General features: G+C 38.0%; 1 protein-coding gene and 1 pseudogene across 8 annotated transcripts in view; one reads left to right on the top strand and one right to left on the bottom strand.

Annotated features, from left to right (window-relative positions):
* ZNF12 (zinc finger protein 12) overlaps positions 1-24,481 on the top strand; it is a 66,447-nt gene that overhangs the window by 12,672 nt on the left and 29,294 nt on the right. For 5 of the 8 annotated variants that reach the window (XM_058569341.1, XM_058569338.1, XM_058569337.1 and 2 more), the window contains one exon: positions 1,753-5,485. In XM_058569341.1, coding sequence (XP_058425324.1) covers positions 1,753-3,605 — 1,853 coding nt within the window. In that variant the 3' untranslated portion in view covers positions 3,606-5,485. Of the gene's footprint in view, positions 1-1,752; positions 5,486-5,559; positions 7,704-24,481 lie in introns of those variants that run through there. The other 3 variants (XM_058569344.1, XM_058569345.1, XM_058569342.1) reach the window with 3 other exon arrangements.
* LOC131422885 (zinc finger protein 883-like) lies at positions 16,159-19,922 on the bottom strand (annotated as a pseudogene).

The raw sequence follows: 24,481 nt of genomic DNA, 5'->3' as shown, positions 1-24,481 counted from the left end.
CCACCTCCCCCACAACTAATCTTCCTTGGATGTGTCATGTGAACCTCCTTGTCCAACAAATAGCTTGGTTTCTCTGGAGCAGAAGTTATTTTTAGTAGTCTAGCATAATCCTAGTTGGGAATCATATTGTGAATCTAGGTGGTGAAGAGTATTCTTTATCAGGTTTTTTCCCCCATTTTATCTGTTGGTATTTTGGCAGTGGACTCAGGGAAGTTGTAGGTTTTGGTGAACAGGGTTGATATGGTTTTATTTGATGTGGATGATAGCAAGTAAAATAGTCAAGTCCATCCAAAAATTTGTAAGATTAGTAAAAGTAAAGGTGGTATTTTAGGAGCAGATTGAGGAATCTGATTTTTAACGTTTGTACACTAAATGAAACTCAGGAGTGGGGAAGTACTATTCACATTAAGAATTCAGTGACAGTGGTATGTCAAAAACAGGACTGTTTTAAGGAAATTGTCAGGAGATCGAAAATGGGACAAATGTTTGCTAAACTCATTGAGCATGTATGAATGGCACTTTATATTAATTTATGTAATCTCACTACAACCCTATAAAGTTGGTACCATTATCTCCATTTTACTGGTGGATGATCCTGAGTCACAGAGGGCAGCTAAATACCTTGCCCTAGGTCGCCTAGCCAGAGTTCACGCTGTATTGTCCAAACAGGAACAAATAGAGTTTCATAGTCAGAATGAGTTGAGTTTAAATCATATCATTAGAATATTTAGGAAATCTAAAACTTTTGAAAGGATGGCATGCTCTGTAGTCTATTTTATACTTCCTATTAGACCTACATCTTGTTGGGACTCTCCTTCCAAGTAAAACAGAATTACAGAGAGAGCCCTGGTTGCAGGACCGTTACTCTAAACGTGAGGAGATTTGGGCATAAGTTTATTTGGCACTACTGTGTGGCATCTGAAAAAAAGGCGGACTAGTTTGGAAGGATCTAGACTAGTCAAAATGCTACCACAAAAATCTCAGTATAAGGTGGTAGTACCTTAGATAATAATCTGTCTCTCCCAACTTGATATGAAATGAGATGGTATAAAGTGCTGATCCACATCCTCCAAACAGACCTGCCCTTTGGAGATATCTTATGACTCTTCTTGTTGCCCTATTGGTTTACCCCATTTGCTGTGAGTCCTTTCACATCTACCTTGTCAGTCAGTCATCCAGCATCCTTTGTCTTCCAACCATTGCTCCATGTTTATATTTTATCTCTAGATCCAGTTTTGAACGAAATCTTATAAAGTAGCAAAGATCAAAGGTGCTTGTGTTTTTGTCAGTTTACTTCCCCCTTTCCTGACCACTGCTGTGTGTGTGTGTGTGTGTTTCCAAACCAAAAGAATAAGGAAAAACAGTACATTTGGAATTATTTTCATGTATCCTTGAAGCTAACATCTATGCCACAATGAAATGCTTGTGTATAAGTCACATTCCATATTTTATGTAGGAAGATGTACAAAATTTGGTTAATTCTGGGGCCGGCCCGGTGGCGCAAGTGGTTAAGTGCGTGCACTCCGTTGCGGCGGCCTGGGGTTCACCGGTTCGGATCCCGGGCGCGCACCAACGCACTGCTTGGCAAGCCATGCTGTGGCGGCATCCCATATAAAGTGGAGGAAGATGAGGCACGGATGTTAGCCCAGGGCCAGTCTTCCTCAGCAAAAAAAAAAAAGAGGATTGGCAGATGTTAGCACAGGGCTGATCTCCTCACAAAAACAAAATTTGGTTAATTCTGCCTCTTTTTAGAAGAAGTCTGGAAGGTCAATGATCTGATAGAGAGAGTCCAGGAAAATGAAGACAAACATTCAAGACAGACTGAATTCATCAACACCAAAACCCTGATTGAAGAGAGAGGTAATGTTCTTGGTAAGACTTTTAATGTGGAAACAAACCCTGTTCCTTCAAGAAAAATATCCTATAGATGTGACTCATGTGAAAAGAGTTTAAAATCTATTTCAGAATATATTAGTAGTGATGGAAGCTATGCAAGATTGAAACCTGATGAATGTAGTGCATGTGGGAAATCACTTCTCCATGTTAAGCTTGAGAAAACTCATCCTGGAGATAAATCTTATGAATTTAATCAAAATGGGGAAGCTTATACTCTAAATGAAGAAAGTATTTATCAGAACATTCATATTTTGGAGAAACCCTTTGAATATATTGAATGCCAGAAAGCCTTTCAAAAGGATCCAGTTTTTGTTAATCATATGGAGGAGAAGCCCTATAAGTGGAATGAATCTGAAATAGCCTTTCTCCAAATGTCAAACCTAAGTGTACACCAGAGATCTCCTGTGGAATTGAAGCCCTATGAATGCAATGCGTGTGGGAAATCCTTCTGTAAAAAGTCAAAATTTATTATACATCAGAGGACTCATACAGGAGAGAAACCTTATGAATGTAATCAATGTGGGAAATCCTTCTGCCAGAAGGGAACCCTCACTGTACATCAGAGGACACATACAGGGGAGAAGCCCTATGAATGTAACGAATGTGGGAAAACCTTCTACCAGAAGTTACACCTCATTCAGCATCAGAGAACTCACTCAGGAGAGAAGCCCTATGAATGTAGTTATTGTGGAAAATCCTTTTGCCAGAAGACACACCTCACACAACACCAGAGAACACATTCAGGAGAGAGACCTTATATTTGTCATGACTGTGGAAAAACCTTCTCCCAGAAGTCAGCACTCAATGACCATCAGAAAATTCACACAGGTGTGAAACTCTATAAGTGTAATGAGTGTGGGAAATGCTTCTGCCGCAAGTCTACTCTCACTACACATCAGAGGACACATACAGGAGAGAAACCCTATGAATGTAATGAATGTGGAAAGTTTTTCTCTAGGTTATCATATCTCACTGTACATTATAGAACTCATTCAGGAGAGAAACCTTATGAATGTAATGAATGTGGGAAAACCTTCTACCTGAATTCAGCCCTCATGAGACATCAGAGAGTACACACAGGAGAGAAACCTTATGAATGTAATGAATGTGGAAAATTATTCTCCCAGTTGTCATATCTCACTATACATCATAGAACTCATTCAGGAGTGAAACCCTATGAATGTAATGAATGTGGGAAAACTTTCTACCAGAATTCAGCCCTTTGTCGACATCGGAGAATACATAAAGGAGAGAAGCCCTATGAATGTTATATATGCGGAAAATTCTTCTCTCAGATGTCATACCTCACTATACATCATAGAATTCATTCAGGAGAGAAACCCTATGAATGTAATGAATGTGGGAAAACCTTCTGCCAGAATTCAGCCCTTAATAGACATCAGAGAACACACACAGGAGAGAAAGCCTATGAGTGTTATGAATGTGGAAAATTCTTCTCTCAGATGTCATATCTCACTATACACCATCGGATTCATTCAGGAGAGAAACCCTTTGAATGTAATGAATGTGGAAAAGCCTTCTCTCGGATGTCGTACCTTACTGTACATTATAGAACTCATTCAGGAGAGAAACCCTATGAATGTAATGAATGTGGGAAAAAATTCTACCACAAGTCAGCCTTCAATAGCCATCAAAGAATACATAGGAGAGGGAATATCAATGTAATTGATGTAGGAAGGCTTCTCTGAAGTCAAACCTCATTTTATGTCTGAGTTTTTATGAGTTTTCATTTTATGAAAAAACCCTTTCAATATAATGAATAAGAAACTTCTACTGTTGTAAGTCAGAGAGTTCACACAGGTGAATGTGGACAAGCCTTTGTGCATTAGTCAAACTTGTAATCTGCAAGTTCACAGGGTAGAAATCACAGTTGTAACAAGACCACATGATTTGTTGGATACCAGACTATACAGGAGTTAAAATTTGTAAATATTTAGAACATATATATGTTTCACCGTGGATTCAAACTGTTACACATATCAGGGAATTCATACCAAGGGGAGCTCTCTCAATTCAAGGAATGTAGGAAACAGTCCTTTGGAAATTATTACTACTAAACATTATGTTTCTGATATAATATCAAGCGTTTCGTGAAAAAAGAAAAAGGTAGCTGTTGTGAATAAACATACTCCTATGTAAATAGAAGCTGTAAAATCATCAGATAGCTAATCAAGACAGCAACATAGCAACATTAAACTCATATATGAGTGGTTCCTGAGAATGTAGGACTTAATGTTTTTGAGAGTTTTTTGGTTTCTTTGTTTGCTTTTTAGGATGCTACATTACAGGAATTGTATGTTCAGTTTGAATCATGTTTGAAAAGGCATTGTATCCTTATTAGAATAATCTGTAAGATACATGGTAAGATTATCCATTTTAAATAGCACAACCATGTTAGTATCTTCATATGCATTGTCATTGAATTAATATTTGATAAGTATAAAGAATGCTTCTTCTTGAACTTTTTCCTGGCATTTATAAATGTATTTGATCATTGTTAATGAACTAAATCTTCCATAAAGAAGCCAATTTTTTTATAATGTTTTCAGCTGTATCTGAGTCAGCAAGAGATAGAAATCTATGCATAAAATAGAAAACTGCAGATAATTTTAAGTTGTTAATTCCAGAAGTCTCCAGTAGTGAGAAATAGCTGTAGTACTGTAGTACTCATTGTACTCTATACAGTTAAAAAATGTATTTTAAATATTCCCGTTTTTATCTAATATTTTTCATCTATTTTTTATTTGGATGCCTATGTAAGTGTAAGTGTGCAGAGCACACGTACAATGTAACTTAGGAATTATCTGTATTTTTATTTGATAGAATAGTGTTTTTAAACATTGTGCTCTACTCCTTCCCATTCTTGAATAAATTAAGGACACATTCATAAGGGTTTGTGGCAGACATCGTTGAGTGACTACTCTAGTCACTCCCTCCTTAATGTTTGCTGGCAGAGTTTGGGTATCCATTCCTCCTCACAGAACAGGGGATAAATCCTGATTAGTTTCAACCAATAATGATAATCCCTTTCTCATTGCCAGCAATTGGTTTAGAGTGGTCATAAGACCCAAGTCTAGACAGATAAACAAAGGAGATATCGGACAGGTTATTTCTGGAAAAGGTTTCCTCAAAGATTCAACGAATCATGCGAGGTAAAGTGGAATCTTCTGTTGAACATTTCCTTGTCTGGATGTGATGCCTGCTTATGTCTTTCAACCATAAATTATAGTTTAAGCATGGCAGAGCAGCAAAAGTGGAAGAACCTTGGACCTGGATGATGTTATTGAGCCACTGAACCAACCAGCTGTGTAGCCACTCCACCTCTGGACTGTTTCTCTAGTGAAAGACTAAATTTATTTTAAGCCAGTTTATTTAAGTTGCTCTGTTAGTGATAACTGAAGGTACAAAGGTATACTTTTGTAGGAGTTATGCAGTTGAGAAGTGGACTTGAGGTAAATCCTTTATTTTGAGGTGTTGATATAGAGATTTATTTTCTGTAAATTTTGATGTAAATAGTTTGAGCATTAGAAATCAACTTGAAACAATTAAATGTGTATGCTTCCTTGAATTGTTATATCATTGATGTAAGAACCTTTGGAACCTGATATAATGTACCTTGCTTTTCATAATGTATGACATCAGTTTTGTTTAGGTTAATCTATATCATTCATGGATCGTTGCTACAATGTTGGTTGACAACATATGGTATGAGGTAAGGACCTACTTTTGTTTGCTTTCCAGTGATTAACCTGATAGCCTGTATTATTTGAATAATTTACCCCTTACCACTGAGATGAAATGCCATGTTTTTCATGTATTTCAATCACTCGTGGCACCTGTTTTTGTTGCTCAGCACTTTTCCTCCATATTCTTCTAGATGCTTGTGAGTATGCTACATAACAGGAATTAAAAGGCTGGTAGATGGTATAGTTTTGTGTAGGAACTATATATTCATAGTATATTTGTTGAAATGATATCTACAAAGGTTTCCCACACTAGTGTGTCATTATAGCTTAAATACATAGTATGCGTTGTAAGTAAAATATTTGAAAAGTTTAAGTGGTTTACCACATTCTTTTTCTCTTACGGCATGCCTGCACATAAAAGGGTCCTGGTACATATGAGTAGTCCCAAACTGCCTCTTCAATAACGTAGTGATGTAATTTGTTCATAGTTTCAGAGATGTCAATGTTTTCGTATTATACTTCTCTGAAATTAGGATCGATAGCATGTTCTAATTTGGCATTGTTTTTCTTCTTCCTTAGAACTACTTAAAATAATGGTTTGTCTTAGATTTGATGGAATGCAATATTTGAAAGGTTTTTAATTATTCCTGGCCAGTGTGTAAGACACACAAGGCCTGAGTTCATGCAAGACAGCCCTATGGGGGACTGGTTCAGCTTACCTATCCTGCAGCAAGGACTGAAAATGGAATTGAGGCAGAGCATGAGTACTTGCTTTTTATACACAATGGCTCATAATTTGGAACGTGAGCAGATTAGGAACCTGAGGGATTTTCAAGGGCTGAGCAGGAGGTTGACCCTTCCTGGTGGGTGGAGGTGAGAGTCCCCAATTTTTTTTTTTTATCATCCTAGGGTTAGTGAAGTGGTGGTTCACTTGTTGCTTCCATGGCCTCTCAAATAGGTTGAAATGAAGATGTGGTGTTAACACCAGGGCTATATTCTATCTGAGGCCACAGAGTTACCTTCTCTTTCTTCTTCCATCTCAATAGTCTGGCTGGGCTGTCCAGTCAAGCTCCCCAAAGAAGGCTGTATAAGCCACATGACTGCACCCCAAATAATTTCCAGCTTTATAGAATGCCTCCAATTAAACAAAACAAAGAAATGCATTTTAAAAATTATGTTGCTTTTTTCTTATCACAGAGATAACTACATCACAAGTAAGTTGCTTTTCCCTTCCTTGAATTTAAAGTCTGTGATTCCTGCCAAATTGATGGACTAGCACGAGCTGCTGGCTTGTAACCATAGCCCAACTCTGGAGATGCCATAGAATTAAGAGCTGCTCATGGCTGCAGGGAACTGAAGTGAAGGGGAACCTTCAGGGGAAGACGCAGAGGTGGTTCTTTAGTGGGAGAGGTATTGGCAGCCAGAGACAGCGGAGAGGCAGGTGCTGAAGAAAACTTAGATTGTAATCTTTTTCTACACTCTACTTTTACTCTCTACTGTCGTGTCCCAAGCACATTATTGCCCGCCATGGTGCCTTCATGAGACAGGAATGCAGGTGCATCAGCTGGGCATTGCAGGGGTGGTTCAGGGTCCATGAGAGCAGACCCTCCGTCCAGCTGAGATGAGGGATAGACACCACAGACACAGGTAGAGTGTCAGCCTGGAGCATCCTCTCCTTACTCCAAAGCCAAGTCATTACAGTAAGTGGGCATGCTTTTCTGGAGGAGGTACTTTTGGTGATCATGTAAAGTGCCCAGAGGGAGAATAACCAGTCAGGAAAGGGGCTTGTCCCAGTTGGGGGAGGCTTTCTCTTCTGTAACACGTACTTCTACTTAAACCACCCTGAGGAGCAGGAACTAGGGATTACACCTTCTCCCTGCTGCTCATGTCGGCTGAGATTTGTGGATACCTCTGAAAATTAATTCCAGAAAAAGTAATCAGACATGTGAGGAGTTTACTAAGACAGCACACCATACCATCTACACAACTGGCAAGCTTAATGGGATGTGGAAATCCAGATTTCAAAATTTTCTGAATAGACATCCTTGGTGAAAAGTATATTGGTGATATGAAGCAACAACAGAGAGTTACCAAAAAAAGGGGGGCGGGGGGGTGGGCATGAATAATTGACATAAAGCAAATAATTAAATAGATGAGATTAATAACAGAATTGATACAGCCAAAAAAGAAGTTAGTGGACTGTGTGTTATGGCAATAATTCTCCCAGAACATGAGCAAGAATAAAGAAAGGCAATGTGAAAAACAAAAAATTGAGATGTAGAAGATAGTAGAGAGAATAATATCCATATACTGGGATTCCCATAGAAAAAGAGACTAGATGGGAAGAAAATATATAAATTAAAATTTTAAGTTAGAAAGAATGAAATTGAAAGGAGCTTCTGTGGTGCCAAATGGAAAGATATAGAAAATCTCATCAGTCTGTAAAGGAAAATTTGTTTAGCTTAAAGCAAGACCAATAACTAGACTATATATCTAGCAAAGTAGTAAGAAAAGGGCAGTACATCCAATAGAAGGGATATGACAGCACTTGAAATCATTAATAATGAGAAAATGCAAGTTAAAACAACAAAATACCCCTTTACACTCACCAGAATGGCAAAAATCACAGCGATGTATAATAAATATTGGTAAGGATGTGAATGGTAATGTTTGTGTACTGTAGAAGTGTGAAATGATATAGCCATTCTGGGAAACTGACCTGGAAATACCTTTTAAAATTAGTCATGTGTATGTGGTACCCTCATCTGTTTGTATATCCCAGAGAAATTCTATACACATGAGGATGTGTACACAGGGAATTTCATCACAATGTTTTTGAGAGATTCTAGGTGAACATCACTAGAAGAGGTAAGTGGATCAAGCAGTGGAGTGCTGTCCAGCAGTTAGAGGTACACGCTATATTTGCATGTAGCACTTTGATAAAATGTTTTAGATATGAATGAGAAAAAATAGATGGAATGAGACTTCATGTAACTAAGCAATATTTGAGTTAATTAAAATTACACAAACACACACACCCCTACATAGGTTACAATGGTATGTGCTTAAGAGTGTAAATTTACTAGTGTCAATGCCTATGTGGGAAGGGAATGGAATTGGAGTTTAGTATCAAGAGAAGAATTAGGTGGAGTAAGAATGGGGTCCATGCAGAAACCAATGTTGATAATAAATATGTTTTGAACTGAGTTGTATAAGAAACACTGTACCACAGGACTCTTCCGGAAACAAACACTAAAACACACAGAAAAATTAAAAGCCCAGAGAAATTAAAATCCTCAATAATGTTTTATTCTGGTCAGTTTTAGCCAGAGTTTTACAGCTCAGGTGCCTAAATGATGTCTGTACCTTTTTTGGCACCTTCAACCCAAACCACCTTTCAGTAAAATGATCAGGGCTGCTCCATCTGTTGGTCACTCTGTACTTCTAAACGTCCTTCCTCTGAAGAAAGAGTACCCCACCGTGGAGGATCTGCCGCAAGTTACAGAACTCAGTGTAACAGAGTGGACTGCCAATTGTACTACTGTTACCCTTCTTTATTTTTGTAAGAAATTCCCCCTTCCTTCCAGTGTCAGCTGGGCACATCACAGGAGATGTAACTGCCCAACTGTGCTTTCACCTCGGTATGGCCAGGTGACTAAGTTTTGGTACAGGGGTTGTGAGGGGACATAATGTGTCATCTTCTGAATCACATTTTTTTGTTTTTTGGTGAGGAAGATCATCCCTAAGCTAACATCCACGCCAATCCTCTTTTTGCTGAGGAAGACTGGCCCTGTGCTAACATCTGTGCCCATCTTCCTCCACTTTATGTGGGATGCTGCCACAGCATGGCCTGACAAGCGGTGCATCAGTGCCCACCTGGGATCCGAACCCTGGCTGCCAGCAGCGGAGTGCGAGCACTTAACTGCTAGGCCATGGGGCCAGCTGGCCTGAATCACATTCTTAAAAGAGGACTGTTTGTTCTTCAGTGCCTCTTTCTCCCTTCCCTTGGGCTGTGATAGAACTGTGGTGCTGGTGAGCTAGCTTCCACCCTAGAAGAAGGACAACACTTGAGGGCAGGGGTCAGCAACCTTGTCCTGAAAAGGGCCAGCTGGAAATACTTCAGGCCTTGTGGGCCATACAGCCTCTGTGGCAGCCACTTAACTCTGCAGCTATAGCACGAAAGCACCTACATCGCATATGTAGATGAGCCTGGCCATGTTCCAACAAACTTTTATGTATGGATGCTGAAATTTAAATTTCATATAATTTTCACATGCCATGAAATATTATTTTCATTAAAAAGAAAAAAAAACCACGGGGCCAGCCCTGTGGCCTGGTTGGTGCACTCCACTTCAGTGGCCCAAGTTCAGTTCCTGGGTGCAGACCTAAACCACACATCAGCAGCCGTGCTGTGGTGGCGACTCACCTACAAAATAGGGGAAGATAGATTGGCACAGATGTTAGCTCAGGGTGAATCTTCCTCAGCAAAACAAAACAAAAAAACACAAATGTAAAAACCATTCTTGGCTTACACACTACAAAAAGAGGCAGTGGGCCGAATTTGGCCTGTGAACCATATTTTGCTGACTCTTGCATTAGGGGATGGAAAAGCAACAAGATAAAGGAAACTTTTCTTTGGCTAACACCATGGAACAGCGCTGTCCTGCCTCCCTGGACCACCTGTTAGTTTGGAACTGTACATGAGATATCAACCTTCTATTTTGGTTCAGCCCCTTGGCAGCCAATCCAACACTGATACAGAATTAGCCAAAAAAAAAAAAAAAATGAACCGCAGTCATTTCTTCTAAAATGTAGCACAGTCATTCCTCCAAAACCTAGTAGTGTACAGATGACTAAATAAAAGAGTAGATCTTAGGAAGAAAGTCGAGTTAAGGGTAGCCCACTCAAAATCTGTAATATCATAACAAGAGTATTAGCAAACTCAATAGAAATCCTAATAAAACATACTAGTGCAATTTAAAAATATTAAATTCCTAATAAAACATGTAGTATTTTTATCTTTAGAAAAATGTGTGTCCAGATCTTGGTTTCTAAATATTATTCCCCACTAAATGGAAGCAGAGCTTTTTAGAGTAACAGCCTATCCCAAGGCTGATGAGGAAAAATCAAAGAGCGTCAAACATTTATTTACTAGGAAACAGGAGGTACTCAAGATTTGATAGAAGCGAATTCACCAAAAATGGCCAAGTAGGGAAATCCAGGGCTTTGTCCCTGCAGAGTGAAAAGCAAACGAGCTGGCAAATTGCACAGAACTCTAGAATCTAGACCAGAATTTACAACCACTAGGGGGAGGCTTGGTGAAGAGGAAGGCAGCAGCTTTGCAGAGAGAGAGCTGTGACTTTTAAACTGCCCACCTGCCATCTCTGCACCAGGTGGATGATATCCCGTGCTCCAGATAAAACTGGTGGGGCCAGGGGGAGAATGGCAGAACTTGTTCTCAAAAACTTGTGGTTGTAGGTTCTACCTGTTGGGCTGCTATCTGTAAGACTGTTGCAAGGGTTTCCCTTTGTTTCCTTGACTCAGAGTGGTCACAGGCCTGGGGTGGCTTCCCAGATGGCTTGTGCCAAAATCATTTAAAGGCACAAGTACTGGCTGCAGCAACCCCAGGGCAAGGAATGACAGTCATAGTGAGTAGACATACTGAGAAGCCTGGGAAGGAGGAGGCTGAAAAAGATAATGTGGGAATAAAGGCTTCTAAAAGCTTCCATGTGAACGAGGAAGACACGTGTGCCCAGCGTGGGACACAGGCTCAGAAAAGCCCTGAGAAGTACCTATGCTCTCACCTGGGACTGGTCTGCAGGCTCCATGGACGCTCAAGTGAAGGCTAAGGCAGAACTGTAACCAGCTTGGCTAAGCGTCAAAGGAGTGCCCAGCACAGAGCCAATCTGCAAAGCCTGGGAAAGTGTTTTTTTCCTTATTTTCCCCTTCTTTTTCTTTATTCTTTTTTCAGTTCCAGGTGTATAAGGAAACTCTGGAAAAACACACCTGATCTCTGAGCTAATGGAACGAACAATTCAGTGGCCACACACGACAGAATATAGATTTACAAAAATAGTTAGAAAAGGTGATAAAAAAGTGAACAACAAGAACCCACAACAAACAACAAAAACCCTGGGGCAGGTGGGAGAATCTGATTTCCAGAGTTGTCACGTTATAATATTTAATGTGTCCAGTTTTCAGCAAAAAATTACAAAACATGCAAATAAACAAGAAAGTATGGCCCACTCACAGGAAAAAGAAATGAGAAGCCCTCCCCACAGGCCCCCAGTCTCTGGTCGCCGGGGATGGTTCCAGCCACTGGACTGAGTGCACCACTCTCAGTGAGCAGTAACACAAACTCAGAATCCCAAAAGGCTTGGGAGAGGAGCCTGGTAAGTCCATTCTAAAGGTCATCTCTAAGAACTAATGTGGGGAAAGTCAAGAAAGTTTTGAAAAATAGAAGAGGGACTTGCTCTTCAATATATGGAAAACCATTATGAAGCAAGAGCAATTAAAGCATGATACTATTTAGCACAACTATAAAACAGTTCAGTAAAACAGAAAATAAAACCAGAATCAGAGTACTTACAAGCTATGAGTAGGACTGAGACTGCCAATAGGAGAAAACCCCATATAACCAAGCTGCTGGCAGCTCCAGGGTCAAAACAAACCCCTGGTCTGCGAATATCCACCGTTAGAAAAGCCCCAGCAAGGACTCCCATGGACTCTCACTGACCTCTCTTAGATGGAGAGTCCATCCCAGGAACAACTACACTGGGCCCAAAGGACGGGTGCTATGATTGGGCCACCAGGGATGTGCCAGCTCGGGTCTGAGCTTCTCTCTCTGAAAGGACGGGGGGAAGAGAGCTGAGCATATGCAAAAGCAAAGCCACCACTAATGATAACTGAATTAAGGATCTGTATCTAACACTTCTGAACTGCATACTTTTAAAAAAATATACACCTCTGCAATTTTAAGGTGCCTTATAGCTCCAAGTAACAGAAAATCTCAACTCTAACAGGCTCAACCAATATGGGAAATTAACCACCTCAGGTCTTCCCGGTACAGAGCAACTTCAGAGCTGGTTAATTCACCACTCCGTCCAACCACTGCCCATTGCTCTTCATCTCTCTGCTCACCATTCTCAGACTACCAGCCCCGAGTCAGAAGATGCAACCAACGGTTGTATCCAGACGGACGATGCCATTCTGCTCATGACTCTTTATCAGTGATGACACCTTTCCCAAAAACCAAAATACGTCCCTAAACATCCTATTGGCCAGTGCTTGGTCATATGCCCAACCCAAAACAATCCCTGGTGAGGGGAGGAAAAACAGGCCACATCAAGGCTCTCCAACAAGGAGGACGAGGAGAGCAGCCTGCTAACCTGCTGCAAGGAAATGGGGTAAAGTAGCAAGCAAGGGTCAGGGCACAGTATCTGCCACCCTATGTTGCAGATGCTTCCTGGTTTCCTAACCCTTGGGCTATACACAATGTACCTCTGTACGCACTCTGAATCCCGCCAGGAGTAGGAAAGATAGGGGTGTTTTTTATATGTAGCACTATTTTCAGTGTAATGAGCACTACTGTTTGCAGCTCTTTCTTAACACGAGCTTGTGTTGTTAACAGTGCTGTACCCTGCCTTTGCATAATTTATGAATGTGTTTTCATTAAACCAGTGAAACCCAAGACAAACACTTTTTTTAAAAAGGCATTGTTTGGCTTCTTTATTGAAGAGCAGATCAATAACGATGGGCATCATTATTTATATTTGCCAAAAAACAGTAAGGGAATAGATAAGCGGTGTGGTACTTTTCCAAAACTTTTTACAAAATTTTTCAGAGCTCTTTCAAGAAAAATATGGTGAACACCCATGTGCCTACCACTAAGTTCATCAGTTGCTAAAATTGTGCTATTTTTGCTTCATCTACTTAGGTATGCATTTTTTCCTGAACCACTTTGAAGTTGCCAGGCATCAAGACAGTTCCTCTCTCTATATTCAGCATGCATGTTCTAGAAACAGACACTAACATTCATAACCACAATCCTCACACTTAAGAACATTAACTCTAATTCCCTAATATCATCTAATACCCATGCCACATTCAAATTCCTCCAACGGCCTCCAAAATATCTACAATCTAGTCTTTTTAAGCCAGATGTCTTTTGGATCCAATCAAGGTTCATGCACTGCATTTATGTCTCTTTAGTCTCTTTGAATTGAAAAAAGTCCCCCCACCTTTTCTCTCTTTTTTTAAAATGACATTGACTCTTTGAAGAGACCAGCCAGTTGTCTTGTAGAATGCCCCACATTCTGGATTTGTCTGATTGTTTTCTCCACTGAAGCTGTTCCTCTATCTCCTGTATTTCCTATAAACTAAAAGACTAAATATTTGATTAGATTCATATTAAATATTCTGGAAAGAACATGCCACAGTGCAATGTAAGTACTTCACATTGCATCTCATCAAGAGGCACATAATGCCACTGCTATTCATGATGCTACATTTGCTCACAGTGGGGCAGTCAGTCCTTCCACTGGAAAGGTACACTTATTCCAGTTTCAATGAGTAAGATATCTGTGGGTGATACTCTGCAGAGCACTATACAAATACCCTGTTTCCTTTGCATTTAATGATCTTAGCATCCATTGATGATTTTTGCCTAGATGCACTAGTGGTTGCAAATTAGCAATTTTTCAAATTCTGTCATTCCTTCTACATTTATTGGCTAACATTTTTCTGTAATGGACACCTTCCCACACCTGGAGATGAACAACTGCTCCTACTAAAGGGTAGGGTGAAAACCTAATACTTTCTCTCTGATTATAGAGTAAGGAGTCTGTGGAAGATGTGCCTCCAATGGTGGAAATGAGCTTAGCCCCTCTCTCCTTTTGTGTATTGCCATGGACTCAGATTTTTGTTTATTCAAATGTTACAGTCATTCTGTTTGACCATCAAATTACCTAAAATTTGGCCTGTGGAAGCCCCTTCTAGCTAGCTTCTGTGACCTTTGACACATCCCCATTAATCTTTGAGTGCTTCCTTGGTTCTTGACACAAGAGGTCCCAGGCTCACCTTGGACACTTCAAGGTCCATACCCAGAATGAGCTATTTCTCCAAGGAGTTCTGGTTCCTCATAGTGGGCAATGTTGGGGACTGAATTTGTACATCACCATGGGGGTACCATTGCTTCTAGGCCCTCTCAGTGGACAGAGCTAGGAAACAGAAAATTTTTAAAAAATAATGAGCAATATTTTAAGTTCATATTTATAATTATAGGAAGTTTTATGTAAATTCTTTGATTTTTATGGTTGTCTCTTCTCTTAAATTGGTTATTTTGGTTCCTAGTAACTTTAACAATTTCTTTTTGCTTTATCTACAATACACACAAAATAGATTCAAAATAACACCAATATTATTAACAAGAAAATTAATGAGTGATGTTTGTAATTTTTTTCAGGTCTTTCTGTCCTTAAACACATCCCATTAATGAGGTATAGTCATAATACCATGTTCAGAAGTTTCTTGAAAGAATTATTTTCTCTGTGTGATTGTTACCAATTTGATGTAAAATTTAATTGATTTGTCCCTGTTTTCAATTTCATAATCTACTTTTATTTTTTATATTTGAATATGTAAATCATTTGCATTTGTTCAAAAGTCCAAATTTCATAAAAAGGTATAATCAAAGAAACCTGTTTCCATCCCTATCTCCACCACCCTGTTCACTCTTGCCTCCAGAGGTATTCATTTTTATTAGTTTGTAGTTTATCCTTCTAATGTTTCTTTTGCAAAAATAAGCAATTATGTGTGTGTGTATATATATATATATACACACACACACATTATATACTTCTTTCCTCTCTTACACAAAATGTAGCATGCTATATATAGTTTTCTGTATTTTGCTTTTCTCAATAACATGTTGCAGTATGGTACTTCAAATTTGTCAAACATGTCACTTACAATGTATATTGTACTATCAAAATATAAGAAACACTGGTGGCATTTAGTGTGGCTCATGATACTTATTAAGCTATGGAGGGATATTTCCTACTGACAACTATTTTGATATCCACTATGTGAATCAAACATACACAACATGTGTATGCTGCATACTAACACACCTAAGCCTGGCTTACCTTAAGCACACTTCAAGTGTCTAATGCTATCAGCTTGCTACTTGCAACTGGTGTTTCTAAAGGCTTCATATTCCAACAATGAGTATCATTAGCGTTAGATATATCTTATGTCACATTTTCAAAATATACCATATCAGAATCATGACTTCTAGTATTATATTATTTCTAGAGAAAAAAATGTGTCCACATTTCCTAAATTGATAGATTTCCCCTCTGTTATTCTTTTCTTATAAAGTTTGACTTTTTTCTTGAAAGCTTTCATGCATATAAAAATTTGCATGTTTTCACTCCAGTATCAATTACTTGATGTTCAATAAGTTGTGACTTTGTAAATGCTTTTCTATTTTTGTTGCATTCTTTGTGTTTTGCTCTGTGATTTCTCTGAAGTATATCTTTGATTAGTAGGTGGATACTAATATACAGGATGTTCTCAGAGATCTCTCTCCATATGAGTTCCCTGATACTAAAGTATGACAAGCAAGTTTTCCAGTATTCAATTCAATCACAGAGAGCCCTCCAAACCCTACCCCATGTGTGTTTTCTGATGCCAACTAAAGACTGAATTTACACAGAAGGAAGTCTCCACGTTATTACATTCATAAGGTTTCTCCTGTGAGTTCTCTATGGTGTGACAAAATTTGACTTCACACAGGAGAATTTTCCACATTTGTTGCAACTTACGGTCTCTCTCTTGTGTGCATTACCTGGTGTTTGGTGAGAGTTGACTTCTTGCAGAAGGATTTCCCACATTCATTACATTCATAGGGTTTCTCCCCTGTGTGTTCACTGATGTACCGTGAAGGTTGACTTCATCCAGAAGGATTTCCCACATCTCTTACATTCATAAGTCTTCTCCCCTATGTGAGTTCTCTGATGACTGATGAGGTTTGATTTCACATAAAAAGTTTTCCCACATTAATTACATTCAAAGGAGTTCTTCCCTGTGTGTGTTCTCTGATGTTCAATGAAGTGTGACTTCTGGAAGGTTTTTCCACAGTCCTTACATTCATAAGGTTTCTACCCTGTGTGTTTCACGGATGCTTAGTGAGGTGTGAATTCTGGAAGAAGGTTTTGCCACATTCTTTACATTCATAAGGTTTCTCTCCTGCGTGTATTCTCTGGTGTTGACTCAGGACTGACTTTATATAGAAGGATTTCCCACATTCATTACATTTATAGGGTTTCTCCCCTGTATAATTTCTCTGGTGTACAGTTAAGGTTGACTTACGGCAAAAGGTCTTCTGACATTCATTACATTCACAGGGTTTCTCTTCTGAATGTGTTCTCTGATGATCAGTGAGGTTTGACTTCATAGAAAAGGCTTTCCCACATTCATTACATTCATGGGGTTTCTTTCCCATGTGATTTCTCTGATGAATACTGAGAAGTGACTTCACATAGAGTGACTTTTCACATCATTACATTTAAAGGGTTTCTCTCCAGTGTGAGTTCTCTGGTGTATAATTAAGGTTGATTTCATATAAAAGCCTTTCTCACATTCATTACATTCATGTGGTTTCTCCCCTGTGTGAATTTTCTGATGTTTAGTGAGGGCTGACTTTTTGTAGGACTTCTCACATTCATTGCATCTGTAGGGTTTCTCCTTCGTGTGAATTCTTTGATGTACAATGAGGACTGAATTCATAAAGAAGGATCTGCCACACTCATTACATTCATAGGGTTTCAAACCTGTGTGAATTTTCTGATGTTTAGTGAGATTTGACTTCACACAGAAGGTTTTTTTCACATTCATTACAATCATAGGGTTTCTTCCCTGTATGAGATAACTGATGTATAATTAGGGCTGACTTATAGCAGAAGGATTTCCCACACTCAGTACATTTATAAGGTTTCTCTTCTGTATACTTCCCTTGAAGTACATGTAGAGCTGACTTATAGTAGAAGGATTTTCCACATTCGTTACATTCATAGGATTTCTCCCCTGTGTGTGTTCTCTGATGGTCAGCAAATTGTGACTTTCGTAAGAAAGTTTTCCCACATTCATTACATTTGAAAGGTTTCTCCCCTGTATGTGTTTTCTGATGTTTAGTTAGGTTTGATTTCACACAGAAGGATTTCACACAATCTCTACATTCATATGGTTTCTCCCCTGTGTGAGTTCTCTGAAGATGACTGAAGTTTGATTTTGCATAGAAGGATTTCCCACACTTGTTACATTGATAAGGCTTCTCTTCTGTGTGAATTCTCTGATAGACTTTTAGGGCTGAGCTATGACAAAAAGCTTTCTTGCACTCATTACATACATAAATCCTCTTTTCTATGTTCTCTGGTGATCAGTAAGGGTTGACTTCACAGGGATTTCATCACATTCATTGGGTTTCTCTCCTGTGTGAGTTCTCTGCAGGTCAGTGGGTTGTGATTCCTGGAAGGTTGTCCCACATTTGTTACTTTCACATGGTTTCTCTCTCGTGTGTGTCTTCTGATGTTGAGTGAGGTGGGACTCCCTGTAAAAAGAATCCTTGCAATGACTACATTCAAAGGTTTTCTCTCCTGTCTAAGTTTTATGAGGTTGAGTGAGATGGGACTTCTTGCTGAAATTATTCTCATTTTCATTAGATTCATGAGTTTTCTCCTCCATGTTAACTTTCTGATGTTTAAAGAAGGTTGACTTCTCACACTCAAGTTTGGAGTGATTCTTCCTTGTGTGAGTTTCCTGATGGGCTTTGAGTATTGACCTGTCACTGATATTTTCCCCATGTTCCTTATAATCACAGAATTTCTCTTCTGTTTGAACCTTCTTAGGTATAATGATGGCTGCTTCTTAAGCAAGGCTTCTTCACATTCATTATCTTCAAAAGGTGGTCCCAAAGTTTGAATTTTCTGTTGCTCAATAAGGTCCTCATTATGATTCAGGGATTTCCCATCTTGGTTATATTCATCAGATTTTGTTCCAGTATGAGTATTTTCTTGACTATTATAAGAAGAAAATTCCCACATGCATTAATTTTATCAGCGTTCTTACTTGAATGAGAACAAGTTCTTCTTATCACTACAAATTGATTCTAAAACATCTTTCAAATCATTCCACATGAGGCATAGTGACAGGGTGTTTTTCTGAAAACATTATCTCTCTTCTTAGTCAGTGTTTTTTTGCTGATGAGTGAAACTTGCCACAAATGTTTATCTTGGTTTTCCTGGCTTCTGTTTATAAGGTCACAAATAAGAAAAATTAAGTATACTGTAAAAATGTTAACACATTTCCTATATAAGTATAATTTATTATATCACTGATTCTCAATTTTCAGGCCTAAGCTCCCAGGATGAAATCCCAAGTATATATTTTTCCTTGGACCAGAAAAAAAACAACAACACCTACTATAGTGGAAAAGGGAGAGTAAAACTACAATGAACACACACATATTTGCTATTTTAAAAATAAGACCTTCAGAACTAAAAAGAGAAAGGGAAACAAACACAAGGAACAGTGAACCAAGGAAAAAGCATGATAGAAACACTGACAGATAATTGGGTGAACCCAACAAAAGCTATGACAGGAAGTAGAGTGACACATATTAGTATACGTGGATGTTCAGGAGAAATATCACAGGAAGTCTTAGGTATGAGATAAAACGGGTTATCTACATCTATATAGAAATAGCCCACTATCTCTATGGCAATTGACAAAATAAGATTTATATTCATTGTTCAAGATATTCTTACAAAAATACACAATAAACATTTTTTTAAAGATCCATTCCCAATCACAATTCACAAGTCTGATACAGATTCTGACACTCATCTAGCCTAATTTTCAGCTTTGTTTCTACTAAAAACTCAGATGTCCTCCAGGAAATGTATGTTTCTCTCTACCCTCCCTCCCTCTCTCTCATACACACACATACTTTTTTCAAGTCATCCCTCTTAAACTCCATTATTTTGAACGTTGAAAGTAGTCACAACCTATACTTTTCATTGACACATTTTTTAAAGCAATAACTTTATCCAAATAGCACTTGATAACACTGAATTTCAAACTCTATCACACAATTTTCTTTGCCTCTCCCAACTACAATCTATGCTTTTAACAAGTTTTAATGTATCCCCACTTGCGTTTGAATCCCTCTGAGTAGATACACAGTTGGTGGCCCTCAACAAGCAGTATGCATCAGAATTACCTGGAAATTTTTCTTCGAAACAGGGTATAGATTATCATGGCCCCATGTCAGTCTATATACTCTATGAATCAGAACCTATAGGAATGTGATGTAGGCCTATGTATGCAGGAAATGCTTTCTGAATAGATAAACATATCTATCAGTATTAACAGATAAACATATTATATATTACACATCAAAGTAAGGACGAGTAAAAAAATGAGACCTTTCAGATGGGGACAAAAGCCTTAGGCAACACCAGATGCTCTCAGGTGTCACAGTATATGATCAAGTCTGAGTTTCTTGTGGCTTAGCCACTAAGAAATTGGAATGGGAATTCTAAGAAGGGAGAGATTACTGTTGGTTAGAATAATTAAGAAGCACTTCAAAACAGAGGTAAAATCTTTAGCTAACACATCAAATATGTGTAAAAATAAGTAAAACAAGCATTAATTATATGGCAGGTATAGTTGTAAGCCCTTTCTTAAGGATCTGGAGGCAAACCTCAAGAAGAGGTGCAGATGTGGGGAAGATGTATGAGTAACATTTAGGCGGCTGGGTCAAATGGAACTTATCATGAGTTTTTGAGTGACATCAACAAAAAAGAGATGAATATGGACCTATCGTGTTAAGAAGAGGTGCCTTAAGTAATAGAGGGCAACCCAAGGTTTATATAAGGCTAGCAACAAGACAAAATGGATGTTTTACGTTTAAAAATATATACTTACAATTAGGAATGAAATAAAGCATCAGAGAATAAGGATCTGGTTTTGAGTGAGGTCACTGGAAGGTAAGAATAAAAGCTGTAGAAGACAGTTTTCAAAGGAAAATAAAAAATAAGAGGAACTATGGAGAGATCAGTATTACAGGAATTTTCATGGTTGTCATATATGGGACAAGAAAAATGGTAGAGCCTAATTAAGTGGAAATAAGGAATGTGAGAAGATGTACAATTTGGAAGAAATGATTTTGGGGTTTTTGCCATATTGGCAATGAAAGGACTGGAACACCTCAGGTAAAATGGAAAGTAGAGTGCCGATGAGACTGAGATAGAAGAAGCAGGAGTTTTTCAAGCATCAGGTAAAGCAAAAAGCTTAACTCTTAGCAATGGAGGAGGCACTGGGGGAGTATTACAGAGAAGGAACATGGGAAGAGCTAGTCTTGATGAATCTTCCCAGAAGAAAGAGTGATCATGTGATCAAAACTGCTTAATTTTTGCCAAATTTGAAGCTATAAAATGCTATTTCAGTGTCATACTTTTTATTTCTCTGATTACCATAAATTGTAGATATTGTCATTTATTATTTGTGTTTTTTTTCCTATTTGTGTCTCCTTTTCACCTAAGTCTTTTGTCCATTTTTCCATTGGGTTGTTTGACTTTTTAAAATTAATTTGTAGGAGTTCATTATTCAACAAACTTTTATTGAATGCTAAAAGGATAGTTGGCACTATCCTAGACAGTGGAAACAGAGACATGAAAAAAACTCTGTTCTCGTGAAGTTTACATTCTAGTGCAAGGAAGCAGAAACTCAGTAAAATGACTAATGTAAAATACTTTATTTCAATTTCTACTTGAAAAAAAAGCCATGAATACATTTTAGATATTAAGCCTTTGCTGGTTATATGTATTATAAATAACTTCTCTCACTTTATACCATGTCTTTTGAATTTTTTATCGTGCTTTGTGATGAGTGAATGTTCTTAATATAATTAATCTATATTTTTCTTCTAGAAACAGTATTTGCATGCTGTTTGGGAAATCCTTTCCTAAGGACTGTACATACATGATGATATATATATATATATACACCAAGAGCACACATATATTCCCCTATTTTTATAGAGTTGTAAACATATTCCACTACACTTTCTTCTAAAGGTTTTATATATTTTCCTTTTAAATTGATTTTTGTATAATAGTAAACGACAGAAATGTTTTCCCCCATATGGCTAAATAATTTTCTCAACATCACTTATTGAATAATCACCAAGAGCACACATATATTCCCCTATTTTTATAGAGTTGTAAACATATTCCACTACACTTTCTTCTAAAGGTTTTATATATTTTCCTTTTAAATTGATTTTTGTATAATAGTAAACGACAGAAATGTTTTCCCCCATATGGCTAAATAATTTTCTCAACATCACTTATTGAATAATCTCCCCTTTGGCTCTTCTCTCACACGTCTGATTTCAATATGTGTGGAGCTGGTTCTGGGATCTTATTTCTGTCCATTTATTTTTACACCAATATCACACTCTTAATTACTACAGCCATGCAACTAGCATTGACATATGAGAGGACAAGCTCCCCAACCTAGTTTTTCTTAGCCTTCAAAAGTACTTTGGTTATTTTGAGACTTTGTTCCTCCAAACAAATTTAAAATTTTATATCTAATAATGCTAAAATCTGAAGTTATTTATGTTTTAATTCTGTTCTGATATTCAGTCTCCACTGTTAGGCTTAGTTCTCAGTTAAACAAACCAGTACTCAAAAATAGCCTTCTGCTATATTATATTTTACCATTTCTGGCTTGAAGTTCATTTACTAGTAGATTCTTTAAGAAGAATTCATGATTATTCACGAATATTTCCCTGCATTCTTGCATATTCAAACTTATTTTATTGCTGTTACTGTGACTGAATGACATTTTGTCTACATATAAAATTACTGAAATTTACTTTTAGTCTTTAAGGATGTTGTAATTCTTTCCCCACTGCTTTCAGCAGAATGTTATTATGAATGTCTGAGATCAGCTTGATTTTTTTCTCTCTTTTAAAAATGACTTAATTCAAATTCTGAGGATCTAATGTACAGCATGGTGACTATAGTTAATAATATGATTGTATACTTGAAAGTTGTTCAGAGTAGATCTTAAACATCCTCACCACACACAAAAAATTACCTATGTTAACTATGTAAAGTGATGAGTGTGTTAATTATCTTGATGTTGCTAATCATTCTACAACATATATGTACATCAACTCATCAGGTTGTACAATTTAAATATATACAACTACATTTGTCAATTATTCCTCAATAAAGTTTTAATAAATGACTTAATTCTTTGGCTTGGCAGACCAAAAAGAATCTTTCTTTAAAAATCTAGTAACTTCCCTAGGATAAATCATGGTGGTGACCACTGTGAGTTACTTTCCCATAAGTTACTCTTTCCTTTTCATATAGATTCTAGTCTTCTTTTTTTTTCTGCTCAGGAAGATTCGCCCTGAGCTAACATCTGTCCCAATCTCCCTCTATTTTGTATATGGGTTGCTGCCACAGCATTGCCGCCACCGAGTGGTGTAGGTCTGCACCCCGGGGAACCAAACCCGGGCCACCGAAGTGCAGCACGCCAAACTTAACCACTAGGCCATGGAGCCAGCCCTTCAGTCTTATTTTATATCAGGAAGTTTTTCTTGAAATATATCTTTAAATATTTGTTCTAGTCAATTAATTTGGGGTTCCTACTTTGGGGACTGAATTGTGTATATGTGGAAACTCTTTTTTCAGTCTTCTACATATAATCCTCTTTAACTTATCAATTTCCAGTTCATTTGCTCACTTTCTCTATTTCCCTCTTACAGGTCCCTTACTGTGTTTTCAGCATCCTTGTGTTCCTTCCAATTTCACACATTTTATTGTTAGGATGTTTTTTATTCCAATCCATTTCTGAGCATTGGAAGCTTACAGATAATCTCCCATCCTATGATCTCTTCCATCTCTCACCTAAGTTATTACAGCTCCTGTGCACTTTTGCATCATAAAGGCAATTGCTTCATTAAGCTATGAAATATTCATAGTGAAATACTTGGTCATAATATTTATCTCTTCTATGAAAATATTTTGCAGGTGAGTGTTCTTCACTTACTACTTCTTTTTGACTTTTCTTTTTTTCTCTTTCTCTCTCTATTTTTTTTCTTATGAAAACTTCTGTGCATCCTGCACTGGCTGCTTAGGACCAAGGACTTTAGATTGAATTTAAATAGCTTCTATTTCTCCCAGAAAATCCCTGGGCATTTTCACATTCAAAGTCTCTTTTATCCCCAAACTGCTACAAAAACAAATTCTTTATGCAGCTAAGGCTTATGTGTGTGATTCCACCCTGAACCCCCCTCTTCTGCTTCTTAGAACCAAAGCGGGTAATAAGGAAGTTCCTGCCACAATCTTGTTCAGTCCCTTCCCGATGTTTTGATAAGGGTTATGCACCTCACATTTCCTGCTGAGGTCAGCAGCCCTGGAAGTCCCTCTCTGGTTCCAGGTGCATGTACACAGCTTTATTTTTAATTGCTTTCAACAGTTCTTCCACTTATGTCATAGTTGCAAGTTTAGCTATTTCTCAGATTTGTAGAAAATACAAGTCTGCAACTCATTTCTCAATCTCCTAGTTGGTTTTAGATGGTTTACAGGAAGAGAGGGGGAAAATGCTGACTTTGCATTTCCATTTTCAAATCAGAAATTCATTGTTTCCTTCTTGAAAAGTACCTTTCTTGGCCTCCAGGATATACTCTTTTGGTTTCCTTCTATCTTACACACATGACTTCTAAGTGTTGTAAGGCCCTGGGTTTCAGCCTCTTTTCTTATCTAGCTACATCCATTCCCCCAAGGCACTGTCAT

Source organism: Diceros bicornis, chromosome 26 (assembly GCF_020826845.1).
Source record: "Diceros bicornis minor isolate mBicDic1 chromosome 26, mDicBic1.mat.cur, whole genome shotgun sequence".
NCBI lineage: Eukaryota > Metazoa > Chordata > Mammalia > Perissodactyla > Rhinocerotidae > Diceros > Diceros bicornis.
This window is presented reverse-complemented; position numbering and strand designations above follow the sequence as displayed.